The sequence below is a fragment of the Pseudopodoces humilis genome, chromosome 10 (genome assembly GCF_049639895.1).
Source record: "Pseudopodoces humilis isolate 2021_Gansu_Grassland_sample_001 chromosome 10, ASM4963989v1, whole genome shotgun sequence".
Taxonomy (NCBI): Eukaryota; Metazoa; Chordata; class Aves; order Passeriformes; family Paridae; genus Pseudopodoces; species Pseudopodoces humilis.
This window is the reverse complement of record NC_142209.1, coordinates 2,678,669-2,697,044: the sequence shown is the minus strand read 5'-3', so window position 1 is coordinate 2,697,044 and position 18,376 is coordinate 2,678,669. Positions and strand designations below refer to the sequence as shown.

Sequence of the window (18,376 nt, the reverse complement as noted above, 5' to 3'; positions counted from 1 at the left end):
AGGCTCCCCTTGGCTACCTCTCCTGGCCATCTCTCTGGGGACCTGTTTCTACGCCCATCCCTACTCCTCCTGCCTTGCCAGCGTGCCCAGCATCACTGCTGCCATGGTCACTTCATGCTCTCCCATTTTCCTGGGACACTGGGTGTTCCTGTGGGCTCAGCAATACTGTCTGAAAGCATTTCGCTGTAGCTGGTGGCCAAAAGACGAGGTTGGAAAAGACAAAATGCTCCCTTTTCCCAGGGCTGATGGGATGGGTGTTCAGGACACCTCCTTGCCTGGAACATGTCAGTGTGAGAGTGTTGGGTCTGGAGAAGCCTGGTGTGGTGGGGCAGGGCTTAGCCAGCTTGGGATGGTGGGAGTGTGGATGATTCCTTCGTGGGCAAGGGGTCCCATCCCCTTTCCACAGACACAAGCTTTGGGAAGGTGGCAGTCCTCTCCCTGGGTGGCTGCTGGTGCCGGTGGTGACAGTAATAAAGCCGTTTTGGCACGGAGGGAGTGGAATCAGGGGTGTGCTGCCTGCTGTATTGCTCCACATTTAGCTGTTGAGGACAACAGGGCTTTTTATTGTGAAGAACTGGGCAAGATGGATGGGAAGCTGGAACGATACGGCCATCCTGTCATTTGGAAGCGCTTTGTTTTCAGAGCTCAGCCAGGCTGGACAGAGCTCCGTGTCCCTGCCTCAATCCCGTGAAGCAGAAGGCAGGAGGAAGCTGAGTTTGGGGTGCTTTCCTGGGCATCAACCTGCCCTTTCCTTCCTCAGGTCCTCAGACACCAGCATCTGCTGCCACTTGTCCTGGCTCAGGGTGGCTCCTGGAGAAGGCTTGTGTAAGGCCCAGACATGGATTTAGGATTTAGGATTTAGGATTGCTCATGAGGGTCCAACTAGACCCTGTTGACGAGGTGCTGCTGCCCCTTGGGGTGTGGCTGAGCTGGGATATCTCCACAGGGAGTTTCCACCCTGCCTGAAGCGAAGCTCAGAGCCTGTGAATGCTCAGCCAAGTGCTCTGCAGCTCTCCCAGTGCCACCTGGGCTTGTCCTGCTGCCCACAGGCTGCTTGGCAAGGGCACAAGGTGGGCTGATCCAGGTCACATCCCCAGGACTCGCGAGGGATGCTCCATCCTCCTCAGGCTGGGCAGGTGCTTCCTCCCATGGGGGCGTTTTAGGACAAGGGCTGCCTCCCCTTTCTGAGCCCCGTCTCCTGCTGATTTCTGATGGAAAAGAGAAGGAAACCAGGGACATGTCAGCCCTGGCCAGCAGGGAGAGCCTCCCTGATACTGCCAAACCTTCTTCCAGGCAAAGCCCAGCCTGGTTGTTCTCGCTTCAAACCTTGTGCCCACCTTCTGGGCTCCTAGCACAAGTAGCATCTCTCTCCCATGGGTGTTTTCATCCCGACAAAAAACTGCTGGTTGATGTCCTGTGAGCTCGGGGAGGAGGGGATGAGGCCCAGCAGGTCTTCAGGGAGCAAGGTCTTGGGGGGCTCTCCCCCCTCTCATTTCCAAACAACACCAAGGTGGGCTTCACCCTCCTGCCTGAGGGCGTGGATGTTCCCGGGGGGAAAACAGCAGCAGCTGCCGAGCTGGGGAAGTGAAGGGTGGGCTGGAGGGTGTTGGGGGGTGTCACCCACCTCTTCTCTGCTCCTTAACTCCCCTCCACCCCCTTCGAGTACATGATCCTGGCGACCATCATTGCCAACTGCATCGTGCTGGCCCTGGAGCAGCACCTCCCCGAGGATGACAAGACGCCCATGTCACGGAGATTAGTGAGTACCTCGTGTCCATCCCTCTCTGCCCTGCGCTGGTGGGCTGGGGGCTGAGCCAAGGGCAGCCACACCATCCTACCAGGCAATTTCTTCTGATTTTGGGGTGGCCAGACAGGAGGTTTCTTCTGGGACGAGCTCCTCCAGCCTTCCTGGGGCTGCTATAACATATTCCTTCTCTGTGGAAAGGGTTCAGGAAGGTTTAAGCCCTTTAAAAAGGGGTAGGGAAGGACTGGGCAACCTCAGTGTGTCATAGCCACCCTCTTTTTATTTCTGAGGTTGCTGCTGGCTGAGAAAGGGCTGGGAAAGCTCCCAAAGGAGATGATGGGTCTGGGGAAGGTGGGATGGGACACGAGTTGGGTGGATGGGAAATTCCTGGTGCTGCGTTTGCTCAGCTTCCCCCTCTCACTGGGTCACTGATTTCACTCTGGCAGGAGAAGACAGAGCCCTACTTCATTGGGATTTTCTGCTTCGAGGCTGGGATTAAGATCGTGGCCCTGGGGTTTGTTTTCCACAAGGGCTCGTACCTGCGCAACGGCTGGAATGTCATGGACTTCATCGTGGTCCTCAGCGGGTGAGTCGGGAGCTGTGGGGCCGGTGGTGGGGTTGGTTGGGCTTGGGGGCTCATCCTGGCGAGGCCACGAGCTCCAGGACATGGGGACAGGCCCTGGTTTGATGTTGTCAGTGGCTTTTTGTTGTCCTGATGAGGGAGGGGAGGACGGTTCCGTGTGCTGGAGGCGCTGCGTTGGCTTTGCTGTGGACACTGAGGGTGGGACGAGGTTCCCTGTAGGGGCAGGAGGGCTGGCTCTGAGGCCACCATGTCTAGCTGTCCTCACCTGGTGACCTGTCACCCACCTGAATACAAGGCAAGGTGAGGACAAGGTGGTGGCATGACCTGATGGATGTGATTTGGGAGAGACTCGGGTCAAACCCTGCATGGGGAGAGGGAAAATCTCATCTCCTCTTGCCTTCCCAAGCACTTTTCCAGGCTCGCCCTGGTGCTGGAGGTTTGGGAATGAGGTCTGGGTAGGGTCACATTCCCAGGTGATGCTGCTCATCATCCCAGCGTGCTGGGGGTGGTAGCACACAGAGCTTCACGGGTGCTGCTTGTGTCACTGCTGGTGTCACCTGCCAGGGACATGGCCCAGATTTGAGTCCTGCTTGCAGTGGGCTGGCCTGTCCTGATGACACAGAAACGAGCATTTGGGCTTGTGTTAGCCAACACTGGCAGTCAGCTTGAGCCCCCCAGGGTGTCCCCTTGGTCCCCTCTCTGTGTGGAGAGCAGGTGGTGCTGGGATTGTGGCTGTTTCTTTTTGCCTGCTGATGGAAACGTCACGCTCAGAGGAGCTGGTTTGATGTTAACCATGAGTGCTCCACGGGTCTGAGCGCTCCACGGGCTTTGCTGGGACAGAGCAACTGCAGGGCTGGCTGGGAAACTGAGGCACGGGAACCAGGCAGGATGCCTGGGGTCTCTCCAGAGCTTCCTGCTGCACCGTCCTGGTTTGCAGGGTGGCAGCACCACATGGGATGTGACTCCCGGTTGGGTGTTCGGAGGAGGAAGGGGAATGCTGAGCTTCTGCTGGGGTGTGGTGGTGGGTGTCCGTGGTGGAGCCATGCAGGCTGGGACTCTGCATGAGGGGAGGCTCGAGGACAGCATGGCTGGGGACATTTTTGACTCCCTTGGTCCAGTGGTGACCTGGATGGCCTTGCTGGGGAGTGGGACCATGTCCCCTGGGAATGGAGGGTGTGCTGGTGCTTGTGATGGGCAGCAAACAGGCGGCCTGTGGGAGGTGCAGCCCTTGCATGGGAGGCTGCTGCTGCTCTCCCACATCTGCTGAGTGACTCACAGAGAGGGTTCTGTGGCTCCTGGGCTGGGCAGAGGTGCTCATATCCCTGGGGACTGATGCTCACATCCCTGGGGACTGCATGGGACACACGTTGGTGGGGCTCTTGGCCTCAGTGGGCTGAGTGTTCGGGATGCAGCTGGGAAATGCCCATCACCTCTGTGCCAACCTGGGCATCCTTTGGGGCGTGAGCCAAGGCTGGGTGTGGGGACCTCTTCCTGCCCTCCCCACGGCTCTGGGCTTGCTGCTGTAACCGAGCTGGTGCTGAGTCAGCGCTGGGCAATCACTCACTCGCAGGAGCCTCGCCAGCTCCTCTCGGTGCCGGGCTCAGCCGGGCCCCGTGCCAGGGAACCAACTGTCCGTGAAGGGCTGCGAGCACCGCGCTGGCCTCCCCGGCAGGAGGTACCCGTGTGTCCCCCAGCACTGCCGCTCACAGGGAGCAGCCCCCCAGCATCTGCCCCCCTGAGATCCTGATGTTTGCTCCAGCAGGGTGGAGCCCAGCCCAGAGAATGCGCCTTCACCCCCCGGCTTTGCCCCAGCACTGCCTGCTGGGGTGGCCTCACTATTCAATATTCTATTTCAAATATTCAAATCCTATTGCCTTGTCGGGGCAAATTCTATTGTATGGTGGGTGCAGGAGGCAACCCATGGATTTTCAACCTGGACTGGTTTTGGGGTCTCTGGGATCAGCTGCTCCAGGTCACGGGCTCCCCAGCACCGTTCAGCTCTTGTTTTTTTGCCCTGCGGCACTGCCAAAGCTGCCGTTCCTCGGTGCCATGGATGCGCTTCCCATGCAGGAAACTCTCGCCTGTTTAATCTGCTGAATTATTGGCAAATTCCTGCAGCAAATAATCCTTGGCTGGCAAATGACTTGCAAACAGCTTGTGGGAGAAGGTTTGCACTTGGCGGCTCGCTCTGTGTCGGTTGCGTAAGGCGGGCTCCGGGATCGCCTTTGCGGATTCAAACTTTCTGCTTGGCGAATGTAAAAGCGTCTGGACGGAGATTTGTGAGATTCGGTGGCCGTGGGGGTCTTGTTGTGGCTTTTGGAAAGGCTGTGGCTGTGGTGGAGGGGATGTTGTGATGGGATGATTTGATCAGGATGTGCTCAGTGGGTTTGGATGCTGGCACGTCCCGTGATGGGCCAGAGAAAATGTCCATGTGAGCAGAACCCATCCCAGGATCTGCCCCTGCGGGATCCAGAGGGAGCCAGCATCACCCTCGCTGACCCTCACCCCTCCAGCTGTGACACAGGGTATTACTACTCCTTCCTGGACTTATTTTTTTGCCGTGTATCTGGTGGGAGAGGCCCTTAGTGCAGGTGGCATCGTGGTCGCAGACACCACTCTGGGATTCCCGTGAGCAGTGGGATTTTCTGCACCCTCTCCCTGCTGTAAATAAGCCTAATGAGGGATTTCTCCCATGAGCAGCCTCCTGGGACCTCTTGCAGGAGTGGATGGCACTGACTAGGGTTCAACTGGTGTTTGCTTCTTCTGTCAATAAATCAAAAATATTTTTTTTTCTCATCTCAGTGGAAATCAACACCCACCTAAAGCTGCCTGATGCTAAAGCTTCCACTGGGGAACTAATAGCCACATTTATAAACCTGCTCTGTTTGTAACCTGTGGTTTCCAAATCATCACTGCTGCCTGAAAAAACAGCCTGTTCTCCCCCAGCTAAAAATAATTTTATATGAAAGTGTGCATTACTCGTTCTGAGGCAGAACCAGCGAGGGGAACATCTGTGTTTCCCCTGGGGTTTGGGGGTGCTCACCTTGTCTCTGCCTGAACCAGAACCAGCTGGGTGCTGAATCTGGGCTTGGGACCTGCTTGATGCAGCGTGACCTGGACCAAAAAAGGGGAAAATGGCTCAGAAATGGTCAGAAAGGGCGGAGGAAGGTTGGTGGCCTCTTAATCCGTGGTTTTGAGAAGGTGAGGCTGAAAGAGCTTCAGCCACCAGCAACTGGAGCATGAGCTCCTTGGGTGCCATTAGGAACAGAGAACAAGGACCCTACAGCTGCCTGCTTTGTCCTACACCCTGCTTGATGGAATAGGAAGGGTTAAACTCCCTCTGCAAATATCCAGGTGGGTGTGTGCTTCACACACTCCCGGTGCCTGAGCATCATCATCGAAGCACCACTGGCTTTTTTTTTTGTTATAGCAGTAGTACAATAACACGTGAGAGGTGAAGGGGTGGGGGATGGCAAAAAAAAAAAAAGCCCAAACGGGAATCAAAAGGCCCTTGTGAAGTTGTTCTGCTCAGGATCACTCAGCAGCCACTGTAAAAGCTGGGTAAATACTAAAAAAGCCGGGGTCACTAGAAGGAAGCGCTGCCATCAGGGTTTTTGGGAGGGTTTAACAACAGCCGCTACACCTGGGTGCCTTTTGTGAAACCCTTGGGCACGGTGGTTTTCATTAAAGGGTTTTGTGGGGTGGAGAGTGGCCAAGGGAAAGCAGGAATGAAGAATTGCTGGCACTGCCTGCCATGCCCTTAGCAAAGCCAGAGCCAACCAGCCTGTGCTGGAGCAGGAAAGCTTGGCTCTCCCAAATCCTATCCCAAAATCCATCGTCCTCCCCCTGCAAAGCCAAGCAGCAGCTGCGGGCCTGGTCTCTCTCTCTGACCTCCCAGGGAAATCCTGTGCCCTGATTTCCTGCTGTGCTGCTGGGAAGCAGGGTGGAATCATTCCAAGGAAGGTGGATTCCTGCTGTGCTGCAGGGTTGCAAGGTGAGCCCTGGGATGAGGTTGGCTTTTTTGCTCGTTTTGATGCCGCCTGGATTTTGAGATGACTTGTCCCAGCAAAGGGACAAGCCCAGGTCCAAAAGCCCAGCAATACTTTGATCACACCAGACAAGACTTTTTCCTCCCTCTTTCCCTCTTTTCCTTTCACGAGTCTTGGCAGCATCCAACCTGATGCCTGCTGCCTCTCCCACCCCTTTCCCAGCTCTTTCCTTTCAGGACAATTAGCAAAATGTTTGGTCTTTCGTTTGGATGAATAATTAATTTCCCAGCTTGGTGAATGATTCATGTGCCATATGCCACGGCCCTGGGACGTGCCCGACACCGGCACCTCGCACAAAGGGCAGCGCCGCTTCCCTGGCTGGCTGAGGGGACAGAGATGGGGGAAAAGGCTTCCCTTTGCTGGAGATGGAAGGGGGAGATCCCTGGGGAGGCAGAACTCCTGGCTCTGGCTTTGGGGGTGACAGGCATCCCTCCTTCTCCCGGCGCAGGATCCGGCCCGCGTGCCGCTCACGCGATTCCCGGCTCCATCCTTCCCGGCTCCTCTTCCCCACCCGTTCCTGGAGCCGCAGAGTGAGTCAGTCCCTCCCACGTGGCTGCTGGTCCCTGGGGCACTGCCTCCCCTGCCAGGCACCCCTGGGGCTCCTGCTGCACCCCAACATCCTCACAGAGCTCCTGCTCTGCGGGGATGCCCTCCTTGGTCCGTGGGGTAAAGCCTTCCTTGCACTGCCAGGTACCTCGCTCTGGGAGATGGGGTGAGGGGTGTAAGCCTGTCCTGAGGGAAGAGGCAATGGGTTGTTTCCTCCTCATCCTCAGTGAGAAGGTGGGATCCCACAGGTGGATGCTCTGGGGTCTCACACCTCTCCCTTGGCATGAGTTCAGACGGGCTCTGCTGTGGGCCGCCCTCGCCTGCTCTCTGTTTCTCTTGTGGGATCAGCTCCCCCATCTGCTGCCAGTGGCTTTAGGTTTCCACCAGGTCCTGTATGTGCAAAAGCAGTTTTATCGGCATCATCTCACCCTGCCAAGTCCCGTGTCCGCTGAGCAGCAGCGTGGGGATGGAGGCAGGAGGGACACGTGGGGTTTGGCCAACCCGCAGGGTCCAGAACAGGGGATGCTCCCTCATGCCACAAATCCCAGGGGCTTCTCCGGGAAGGGGTGGCCTTGGGGGATCATTTCACCCCTCAGATCCAAGGCTGGTAAAGGCAGATTTTGTCCTTCAGCCTCATCACACCGCTCAGGGAGTCACTTGTGCCCATCCAGACCTCTCCAAGCTGCTGGGAGGGGCGGGAGCAGGAGCTTTGCAGCAGCTCAATCCACCTGGGTCACAGCCCCGAAACCTAGAAAGAGCAAGGGAAGGTGATGGAGGCTTTGACGTTGCTCTGAACTGTGCCAAGGGCAGAACTTGGCTCTGGTGTCCCTGTCCCTTGGTGTCCCCAAGGCTGTGCTCTGCTGTGGCATCCTCAGAGTGGGTGACCCCACCCCGCTGGCCCTGCCTTGAGCCAGGCTGGGACCCGACAACCTTGAGAATGTCCTGCTACACATGATTCTGCCTGCAGAGAGAGCAGGGATGGATTCACCCCATTGATTCAGCCCCAGAACAGGGCAGGAATGGGGTGAATTCATCAGGTAACTCACTTTCTGTGAGCCGCTTGACCAGTGTATTAATTATGAAGTAGTCTCCCTCGTAGAGTCAGGTGGCAGTGCAAGCCTTCAGGGGCCTTTCCACTTAATTATAAATATTAATTTGCATGTCAGCCAGCACCCTGCCTGCCCCAGATTTTGGGCTGAGATTAGTCTGTCTCAGCCTGTGTCTCTCTCCAGGCAGCACACCCTTTGCTGGGACAGTTTGTCTGCATGAGCTTCAGCAGAGCTCCCTTCCCTCCGGTGCTTGAGAGGGGCTCAGTTTGGGGTTGAGGGAGGGTGAATCGAGGGTCACTCTGATAATTTGGGGTTCAACCTTTGCTGGGGGTGCCTGGTGTGAAGCTCTTTGCAGTGTGGCCTGAGCTGTGTGTGCTGTTCCTTAGGGCTGAGGGCTGCTGGTGGGATGGGATGGGATGGGATGGGATGGGATGGGATGGGATGGGATGGGATGGGATGGGATGGGATGGGATGGGATGGGATGGGATGGGATGGGATGGGATGGGATGGGATGGGTGGGATGGGATGGATGGGGTGGGATGGATGGGATGGGGATGGGAGCCCAGCAATGCACAGGCACAGGGGGCACCATGGGTGCTGTAGAATGGGATAGTGCCCAAATTCAGCGTTGACTTCACGTGGGCAAGCTCATCGAGCATCACTTGTGCTTTGCTCTGCACGGTCCCAAAAAGCAGGGAATCCTTTAAAATGAGATTATTCTTGGGGGTTTTTCTCCTTCTTTTGACCCCTCGGGGAAGAGATCTAAAGGTGCAGGTCTTCATCTGGAGGCGAGGGCGTGTGCTCTGCTCAGCAGCTGCGAGCTGGAGTGGTGCTGGGGGCTGAGCCTGGCTCTGCTGAGCCCCAGAGCCCGCAGGTGTGTTGGCCCTAGTGGGAGCTCACCCTCCTCCCCAGAGCCTCCAAATAAATAAAATAAAATAATCATCCTGGTTGCAAACACAAAGCACTGGATTATTATTTTTTCCTCTCCTGAAAGAGTGTTTTTGTCTGCTGGTGATTGCTCACTATTCAATTATACTTCGAGGGATTAGCATATATTTCCCATCCTGCCTCCTCTCTCATTTGCATCCTTCCATAAGCTCCTCTCTGCTCTTTTCTCCACCTGAAGTCTCTCTTCCCCCTTTCCTCTGAAGTAAAACTAACCCCTTTGCCTGGGTGACCTATAAAAACGCCTTCACTTTTTTTTTTTTCCCCTTCTTTTTTTCCTCCAGTACATATGATGAAAAGCATGAGATCACTGGGATTTTTATAGCCTAAATCTGGCAGCTTTTTTCAAATAACTTGGATGGTGAGATGTAATTTTAGTTTGGGTCCTTGCCTAAAAATAAAGAATAATTATTAGCACATCAGACGTGGATATTGTGTGTGATCGAAAAGGGTTTAAATTGTTCTACAGACACAGGAGCTGCTGCCCTGTGGCAGCACAAAGGTCTGTCACAGCCTGAGTCCCATCTCAGGAGCTGTGAGAAACCTTAATTCAGAAACTGGAAGCTCTGCCTGATACGGTTTAAAAAAATAAAAAATAAAAAATAATTAATAACAGGCACGATTAGAGGGTTAATAAACAATTGACAGGTGAGATATGATGCAGCAAGGTGTGTTTTGGAGCATTGGATTTAGAATTAGCAGTGATGTGAACGTGGTGTCTGGTGTGAAGAAGAAGAAGCTTGGTTATCCAGGAGAGGGGATGTGTGTAACTTCCAGCCACGGAAAAGCTTGGGAAAAGCAGCCCCTGGAAGCTTGGTTCGCTTTTCCCAACCACTTTATTATATAGCCACTTTATTAGGTGTAAGGATGCTGTCCTGGTGCCTCTGCCCTCCCCAGGAGCCACGGCTGCTCCTGCAGGAGGATGTGTCACAGCCCTGGGTCAGCTTTTTGTCACCGCTCGGGTGACAGGTCTGAGTGCCACCGCCTCGGTCTGGTGATCTGGCCAAACCTCCTTCCCCAAGAGCTCGTGATGTCCCCTGTCCCCCAGCGAGGACAAGGAGCATGTCACCTTGCCACAGAGGAGTCCCATTCTTAGCAGCTAATTTAGAGCGCAGGCAAGGAGTGCCCTGAAATCGCCCGAGCCCTGCCTGGAGGCTCAGCACGGCGGATCCGGAGCCCTTCAAACTAATCTGGGTTAGCCGAGGACTTTTGCAGCCGGGGCACTCCCAGGTGCTGCTCCTGTCCCGGGGGATGGGAGGGGACGTGAGGCTGCCAGGGCTCCCCCTCCATCGCTCCATCCATCCCTCTCGGATCCCTGGGGAGAGCAGAGAGCTGCCCATCCCAACCCTGCTCTGCTGCCAGGAGCCTTCCAGCTGGGCTGGCTTTGGAAGGGCTGGAGCCTCCATCCTGCCCAGGAGCATCCCCAGCCTCCTGGAGCCTCCATCCTGCCCAGGAGCATCCCCAGCCTCCTGGAGCCTCCATCCTGCCCAGGAGCATCCCCAGCCTCCTGGAGCCTCCATCCTGCCCAGGAGCATCCCCAGCCTCCTGGAGCCTCCATCCTGCCCAGGAGCATCCCCAGCCTCCTGGAGCCTCCATCCTGCCCAGGAGCATTCCCAGCCTCCTGGAGCCTCCATCCTGCCCAGGAGCATCCCCAGCCTCCTGGAGCCTCCATCCTGCCCAGGAGCATCCCCAGCCTCCTGGAGCCTCCATCCTGCCCAGGAGCATCCCCAGCCTCCTGGAGCCTCCATCCTGCCCAGGAGCATCCCCAGCCTCCTGGAGCCTCCATCCTGCCCAGGAGCATTCCCAGCCTCCTGGAGCCTCCATCCTGCCCAGGAGCATCCCCAGCCTCCTGGAGCCTCCATCCTGCCCAGGAGCATCCCCAGCCTCCTGGAGCCTCCATCCTGCCCAGGAGCATCCCCAGCCTCCTGGAGCCTCCATCCTGCCCAGGAGCATCCCCAGCCTCCTGGAGCCTCCATCCTGCCCAGGAGCATCCCCAGCCTCCTGGAGCCTCCATCCTGCCCAGGAGCATCCCCAGCCTCCTGGAGCCTCCATCCTGCCCAGGAGCATCCCCAGCCTCCTGGAGCGGCCGCTGTGGTCAGCGCCAGGGCTTCTCCTGCCCCTTTGGAAGGGTGGTGGCACTCCAGAGGAGCAAAAGCTGGAGGGTCTCCAGCATGATGCTGGCACAGTGTGTCCCCTGTGGTACCCTGCTCTCGCAGGCAGGGTGTGTGAAAGGGTGGGAATGGCTCTTCCCCCTTCCTCATGCTGCTCAGTGCTTTATCGTGCTTATCGATTTTGATCTCGCAGCCAATTCAGCAGCACAGCTCTCCCCAGCCTCTGGATGCTCCTGGCTTAATTAAGTCCCTTTTCTGCTCTCCTGGCAGTCCTGTGGGCAGCAGGGGCTGGGAGACTGTGTGGAAAAGGGCTCGGGGGAAAGGGAAAGTGCCAGCAAGGGTAAAAGATCCCTGTAAATATCAGGGATAAGCAGGTACACGGGGGGTTGTGGGCGATGCATCCCAACTGCTGCTGGGGCCAGGCTGTGACCCCTTGTGCTGGGGCAGGGAGGAAGAGGAGACCGGGAAAAGGAGCTCGAACAACCCGGTTTGCAGTTCCTGCTGCCAGGGTATCCTAGGAAACCCAGCCACCTTTCTGGAGGGACAGGTTGGTACCTGCTGTACCTCAGGGAGAGGGTGAGAGAAAGAGTGCTAATTGCTCAGCACGCCAGAGAGCTGCTCTGGCCTGTAATTAGATGAATTAGTGGAACAATGACCCAATTTCCACCGGTTTTTGGATTGCTGCAAACAACCCTGAGGGTGCTGCCTCCCTCTGTCCCGTTCTCCTCCCCATCCCCTCCTCTCCCACCGCCTGCTTCTCTTCTGCAACTTCGCTGCTCCTCGCCCAGCACCTGGGGACCAAGCCTGGATGGGAGGGAGTTCTGCCAGCATTCCTGAGGTGCAGCATCCCTGTTCCCAGAGCAGCTGCAGGGGCCCTTGAGTGTTTCCACTGCTGGGCTCGGTGTGCACCAGCTCCCTCCTGCCCCAATTTGTTTTCCAGAGATGGGCTTGAAACAAAAAAAAAAATAAAAGAAAATCTTTGTGTTTTAAAAGGAAACCTCCGGAGTCCTTCCTGTGCCTGCCGGTTTCCTTCCAAGGTCATCAAACTTTCATTACTATAGATTTTGGAACGTGTGTGAGGTTCTGGGCTCCTCAGCAATCCCAGAGGTGGGACTCTGAGGAGGCTCCACGTGTGGAAAAAGCCAGGGCAGCTGATGGCTGGAGGTGCTGCCACAGGAGCACGGAGGGGAGCGACTCACATCTCCGAGGCGCTGCTCCCGCTCCACCTTCCCGGGAGGGAGGTCCATCCTGTGCGGCCGGGATGAACGCGGTGTCGGCGGTGTTGAGACCCCCCATGGGATCCAGGGGCCATGTGGGGCTGTCCCCAGCCATGCTGGGGTGTGGGGAGCTGCTGGGGCTGAGGGGGGCCCTGCGTGGCTTCGCCGTGAACTTCGGCGTGAGCATCAAGCGAGGCTCTGTGACCTTCGGGAGGGGCTGAATCTCTGTGCCTGCCCAGGGATGTGGTTTTCTTCATGGTGTGAGAACGTGGCACTGAAGTGGCCAAGGGCTTTCCCTGGGATAACTCTGCTCTGTCCCTGTGTGCCCACAGCATCCTCGCCACGGCTGGGACACACTTCAACACCCACGTGGACCTGCGGACGCTGCGGGCCGTGCGAGTGCTCAGGCCTCTGAAGCTCGTCTCGGGCATTCCCAGTAAGTTGGATGCTCCTGATCTTCCTCCCATCCGTCCCTGATGTCCCTGGGGTGAGAGGGTTCCTTGTGCCACCTTATGCCACCTCTCCATCTCGTGGGAACTCAGTGGTGGCAGCACTTGGCGTCCCCGGGTGGCACTGTCCCCTGCTCGGCCCTCTCTGTGCTTGGCAGTGCCCGCTGGCAGCTCCTCTTCCCTGGCCAGAAGGCAGTGGGTGGATCCTTTCAGGACTGGGGTTTATTCAGGGGAGATTTCTTGGGTTTTCTTCTCCTTTTGTTGCAAGATTTCATCTGTTGGCATGGGGATAAATAAAGGAACCAGGCTGCTGCTGACACCAGTCCTCCTGTCCCTCCTGCCCTGGGCTGGATCCATGCCCTGGGGACAACAAGGGGGACAGAGCTGCACAAGCCATGTCCCACCAAGTCCAGGTGGGGCAAGGACAGGCAGGACATTGGAGTGGGGACCAGAAACAGCCTCTGCTGGAGCCTTGATCTGCAGCTTGGCTTTCCCACCCCTGCAATGGTGCTTCCTTCCAAGATCCTGCTGCCCACAGGGATCCTCCAGGCTGTGCTGGCCTCTCGCATCTCTCTGTTGACTGTCCATCCTCTCTGCTCCCTGCCTTCCTCCTGCCTGCTCCCCCCTGGGAGCGGGGGGGTTTGCATTGCTGCTCTGAGCTGTGCCTTTTCTCTCCTCTCCCAGGCTTGCAGATTGTCCTGAAATCCATCATGAAGGCCATGGTGCCTCTCCTCCAGATCGGCCTGCTGCTCTTTTTTGCTATCCTCATGTTTGCCATCATCGGCCTGGAGTTCTACAGCGGGAAGCTGCACCGAGCCTGCTACACAAACAATTCAGGTGGGGACCAGGCCTTGGCACCCTCTCCACATCCCACGAGAGGAAAAGAGCTGGGATGAGCTGTCCCTGACCTCCTTTGGCTCTCTGCTGTGTGCTCACAGGTGAACTAGAGGAGCTGGACCCTCCCCATCCATGCGGGGTTCAGGGTTGCCCCCCGGGCTACGAGTGCCGGGAGTGGATCGGTCCCAACGACGGGATCACGCAGTTTGACAACATCCTCTTTGCTGTGCTGACCGTCTTCCAGTGCATCACCATGGAAGGGTGGACCACAGTCCTGTACAATGTGAGTCCTGCAGCTCCGGGGTGGGGGGCTGGAGGCTGTTGCTATGTGCTGGAAGCTCAGAAGATCCAGAGTTTCCTTGGGGTTAATCCTTCTGGGAGATGGGGGACAGAGGGGTGTGTTCCATGTCTCCAGGCAAAGGGAGGCATGGTCCCCAACTCTGACTCGTTGCAGAGGGCAAAACCTCGTGGGCATGTCCTGCAGTGGTCCTCCTGCTTGAAGGTTGTCCCTGGGGAGGAATCCTTCCTTGCCTGCTGCTCCTGTGCTCCCCAGGGCAACTCTGTGAGAGTGGAAATGTTTTCTGGGCACTGCAGACCGGGCAGAGGATGTCTGGTGGCCTGGGAAAGGCTCAGAGCTGGGCTCAGACCCCTTCTCTGGGGCAGGGACAGCATTTCGGTGTCCAGCAGGGAGCTGGGATCTTCGTGCTGATGGAGCAGGGAGCGGCTGGGCTGAGTTCTTGTGGTTTGCAGCTGCTGGAAGCTGCTGATGCCCAAGCCCTTGGAGTGCCCAGAGAGGAACTTGAGGGCAAAGCTGGAAGAAAAGCTCCAGGCTATCCCAGATCTCAGTATCGCCGTGGGCGACTGGCCATATAAGCATGTTTGAGTTCGTGGGCTAGAAACAACCGTGCCTGTTCTGTTCCCAGCCTAATTTCAGCATCAATTTTGGCGTCATTGCACCGGGAATGTTTTTATACCCTGGTTCCCATAACGCCCGGGGATCTGCAGAGTGGCGTTGCTCTGCGGGAGGCAAATTGGATGGCATGTGGTGGGGAAACTGTTTCAGGAGGGACTCTGGCTTGGTTTTAAACCCCAGGCCAACGTCAGGCTGTCAGCGCTGGGGCCCCCTTTCCTGCTCAGCCTGTCACAGGGTCCCTCTGGGGGTGCAGGATGGCTTGTGTGGACAGATGGATTGTGAAACCCAGGCTGGAGTAGAAAGGGGAGAGTTCACTGCAAAGGCTCGACCTTTCCACGGGGATTTGGTTTTCCTCTTCCTGAAGGAGATGGCAGTGGCAGGATCTCGCCGTGTCAGTGGGGGAATTAAGAAGGATTGAAGCAGCTGAGCGTTCCGACCGAAAAACTTCAATTTTGTGTCTGTTTCTGGTGTGTCAATGGGATTAGAGACTTACCCACAGCACCTATTGCCCAGGAATAATTGAGTATATTGGGAAAGGTGGTTTTCCAGTGCCCTGGGCAGCTGTTCCCACTGTCATCATATGTGAATTCCTGTGGCAGCCACCTGCCCTGGGCCCTGCTCTGGTGTTAGTGACCGTCTCCCTGTGTCTCCCCCTTCCCAGCCTCTGCAGCAATCAGCAGCAGCACTCCCTGTGCTGAAATCCTGCTGTGAGGGGATGTGGAACAGACAATTTATGGTCTGGTGGGCCTCAGGGGTTTGTTTGAGTGAGTCTGGTCTCCTGCAGCTTGGGGTGTCCTTGCTGGGAAGGCTGGAGCTGATCCCTTCGGTGCCTGGGATTTGCTGATTCATCACCTGGGTCTGAAAACGCAGGATCTGGGAGCTCTGCAAACTGTGCCTACCCTGCAGGAACCCCTATTCCCTACCCTAAACTGGGGGCTCTCTGGGACCCCTGTGGGGATCCAGATCATCTTCCCTGCAGGATTAGCAAAGCTGGGCAGACGTGCTCTGTCACCCATGCCGCTGTCATGCTCTGTCACCACGTTCCCAATGGCCAGGGCCATAAATCAGGTGCCTCCCTTCCCTGTTCCTCTGCAAAGAACCAGCTGTTACTGACCAGTTATGGAAAGGGGCAGGGACCTTCCTTGGTTTTTAATAGAATGAGAGTTGGGGGCCCTGATATCATTAAATGCTGCTGATTCACCTCGAGGGGTGGCCAGAACTGCTGCTCCCAGCACTGCTGGGCTGCACCTCCCGTCCTCCCCAGGGACTCTCAGGGGGCCTCATGGTGCAAAGGTTGTGGGTGCTCGGTCCTTTTGCTACCTGGAGACAGAAAAAAAAGTCTTTTTTTCTTTTTTATAAAAAGATGAGGGATGCAGTCCCTGGGGGATGCAGGAGGAGGGCTGGAAAACTACAGGGGTGCTCTGCCATCACCTTCATCACTTGGAGCAGCAAGCCAGAGCAGGCTCCTGCTGCTAACCTTGCCCAGCCCATGCCCCAGGTTTGGGGGGTTCAGTGGGGAACTCCTCTCTCCCACCAGGATAAAATGATGGGAGGCTGTGTCCTTGTGGATTAACACTGCAGGGGAGAGGGAGATGGCAGGAAAACCACTTTAGCAATCTCCAAGAAATTGCTTACTATAGAATTCCCCTGTGTGGCTGCATCATGATTTTAAGATCTGCTTTTCCACCGTTCTCCCAGGTCCAGGAGTGTGGCTCCTGGAATTTGGAGGCAGCATTACAACAAGCTGATTTCCACATGGATTATTTCACCCATGTGCTTGCTTTTTGCTTTCTTTGTGCCAGCTTTGACTTGATGAGGTAGAAGTCACGGTATGGGTTGAAATAAAAGAATTGTGGGGTGTTGTGGCTTTTCCAGCTCCTGCCCCTGGGAGCCTGGGGGACTTTGATTTATTTTGGAGGGGAGCTGGACTTGGGGACTGCCTCTGTGGTCTGATACAGGGGCTAAGAAGTATTTTGGTTTTCTTCTTCTCCTGGAGCAGACACCCCTTCCCCAGGCTGGCTCCAGACCAAACCTGATTTCTGTAGGGACCAGAGGGAAGTACAGTGCTGGCAAAGAGACTCACTGTCCTACTTCTCTGCCTCTGCAGCCGTGCTGGCGTGGGGCAGGGATGCATTTTGTCATTAAACAGCGCTGCTGGGGTTTGGGGGGATGGCTGAGGGGCTCCCCAGGCTGCTGAGGGGCACAGGTGATGCTCAGCCTGGATCCCACGAACCCAGGAAACAACGGGGTGAGGAGTTTGAAATTGGTTATTTCCTGAGGGAGATGGGAGGGCTCACCCTGGAGAAAAGGAGGCTCATGGGGGGATTTTCTCACTTCCCTACAACTCCCTGACAGGAGGTTGTGACCAGATGGGGTTGGATCTCTTCTCCCAGGTAACAGGGTGAGAATTGCCTTCGAGGTAGGAGGGCCAAACAGTACAGGGAGCCTTAGGAGATGCCAGGGCTGAGTGCTGAGAGCCTTCTGGGTGCTTTTGCAGCAGGAGAGGAGCGTTTGCTGGGGGAAAGAACACCAAGCTGCTGGTGGCTTCCAAAAACACCGCCCAAAATGCAGTGGTGGCAGGCAGAGCTGTGTCCATGGCCTTGGGGGAGGTGGGTCTGGGTCTTGCAGCCCCATGCAGAGCTGGGCAGCTGCAGCAGAGAGCCAGGAGGCTGCAGGGGCACGGGTTGGGTGCCAAGCGTGAGCTGTGCATGCGGGCACGCTGTAGGAGTGGCTGGAAAGCAGGAGCTGCTGCAAGGATGGGGGTTTGCAGCATGTGTGACTCAACCCCCTCGTGCTTCCAGCATGCTGGAGGTGCTGGGGCCAGGAGGGGAAGATCCCCTCAGTGTCTGGGATCTCCTCTGCTCGTGGGGTGCAAAAGGGTTTTGGTGGATCTCACCCTGTGCAGAAGTCATTTTGTGACTGGGTTTGCACAAGTTGGCTTGGACCAGTTTTGTCAGTGAAACATCTCCAAAGTGGAGAAGACAGGGTCACAGAATGGTTTGGATTGGAAAGAGCCTTTTAAAGATCATCCAGTCCAACCCCTCTGCTGGGCAGGGACACCTTCCACTAGTCCAGGTTTCTCAGAACCCCACCCAACCTGGCCTTGAACACTTTCAGGGATGGGGCATCCACCACCTCTCTGGGCGACCTTTGCCAGGTGTGACTGCCCTCCTTGGAAAAAATATAATTATTCCTTACATCTAATTTAAATCAACCCTCCTTCAGATTAAAACCACCATCCCTTGTCCTGTGACAACAGGCCCTGCTCAAATGTTTGTCCTCATCTTCCTTGCGAGCCCCATTGAAGTGCTGAAGGTCTTCTGTGGGAGCCTGGCTTTGAAATGCAGTGACACATCCATCCTTTTTGAAGCAGGGACTGTTCAGGCCAGCCTGATTCGGGATGCTGGGGAAGGGAGGTGTGCTAATATCACTGTCATGCTGTTAATATCACTGTCATGCTGCTAATATCACTGTCATGCTGTTAATATCACTGTCATGCTGTTAATATCACTGTCATGCTGGAACACATGGGTCAGAGATGTGAGCAGGGCTTGGCTGTCCTGCTTCCTGCCCCATCCGCATTTTCCCCAGTCGACCTTGGAGAGGGGGTCAGAGGAGGAATCTGTTGCAGAACAGTTGTTTTTCCGTGTGTGTGTGTAGAAGATTGCTACCATTGCATGTTGGCATCAGTTCCTGGGGTTTCAAGCCATCTCTTGGGATGCTCAGCACTCAGCTGCCCTCCCCAAATCACCTTTGTGTGAGCAACGTGAGACCTGAGCGTGGTGCAGCTCTGGGTGGATTCCTCCTCAGCATTTGGAGAGAGGACAGTGCCTGGCTTTCCACAGAGCAACCAGGAGGCAGCAAAATGAATGACTAGAGAGGATTTTGCTCTTTTTGGGAGGTTTGCTCAGAACTGAGATGAGCTGGGAAACC

General features: G+C 56.3%; 1 protein-coding gene across 3 annotated transcripts in view; it reads left to right on the top strand.

Moving 5' to 3' along the window:
* The window catches only part of CACNA1E (calcium voltage-gated channel subunit alpha1 E), a 105,300-nt gene that overhangs the window by 22,620 nt on the left and 64,304 nt on the right, over positions 1–18,376 (top strand). For all 3 annotated transcript variants that reach the window (XM_088060388.1, XM_088060391.1, XM_088060390.1), the window contains exons 3-7: positions 1,654–1,759; positions 2,191–2,330; positions 12,577–12,680; positions 13,378–13,530; positions 13,632–13,813. In XM_088060388.1, the coding sequence (XP_087916514.1) occupies positions 1,654–1,759; positions 2,191–2,330; positions 12,577–12,680; positions 13,378–13,530; positions 13,632–13,813 (685 nt within the window). The remainder of the gene's footprint in view (positions 1–1,653; positions 1,760–2,190; positions 2,331–12,576; positions 12,681–13,377; positions 13,531–13,631; positions 13,814–18,376) is intronic.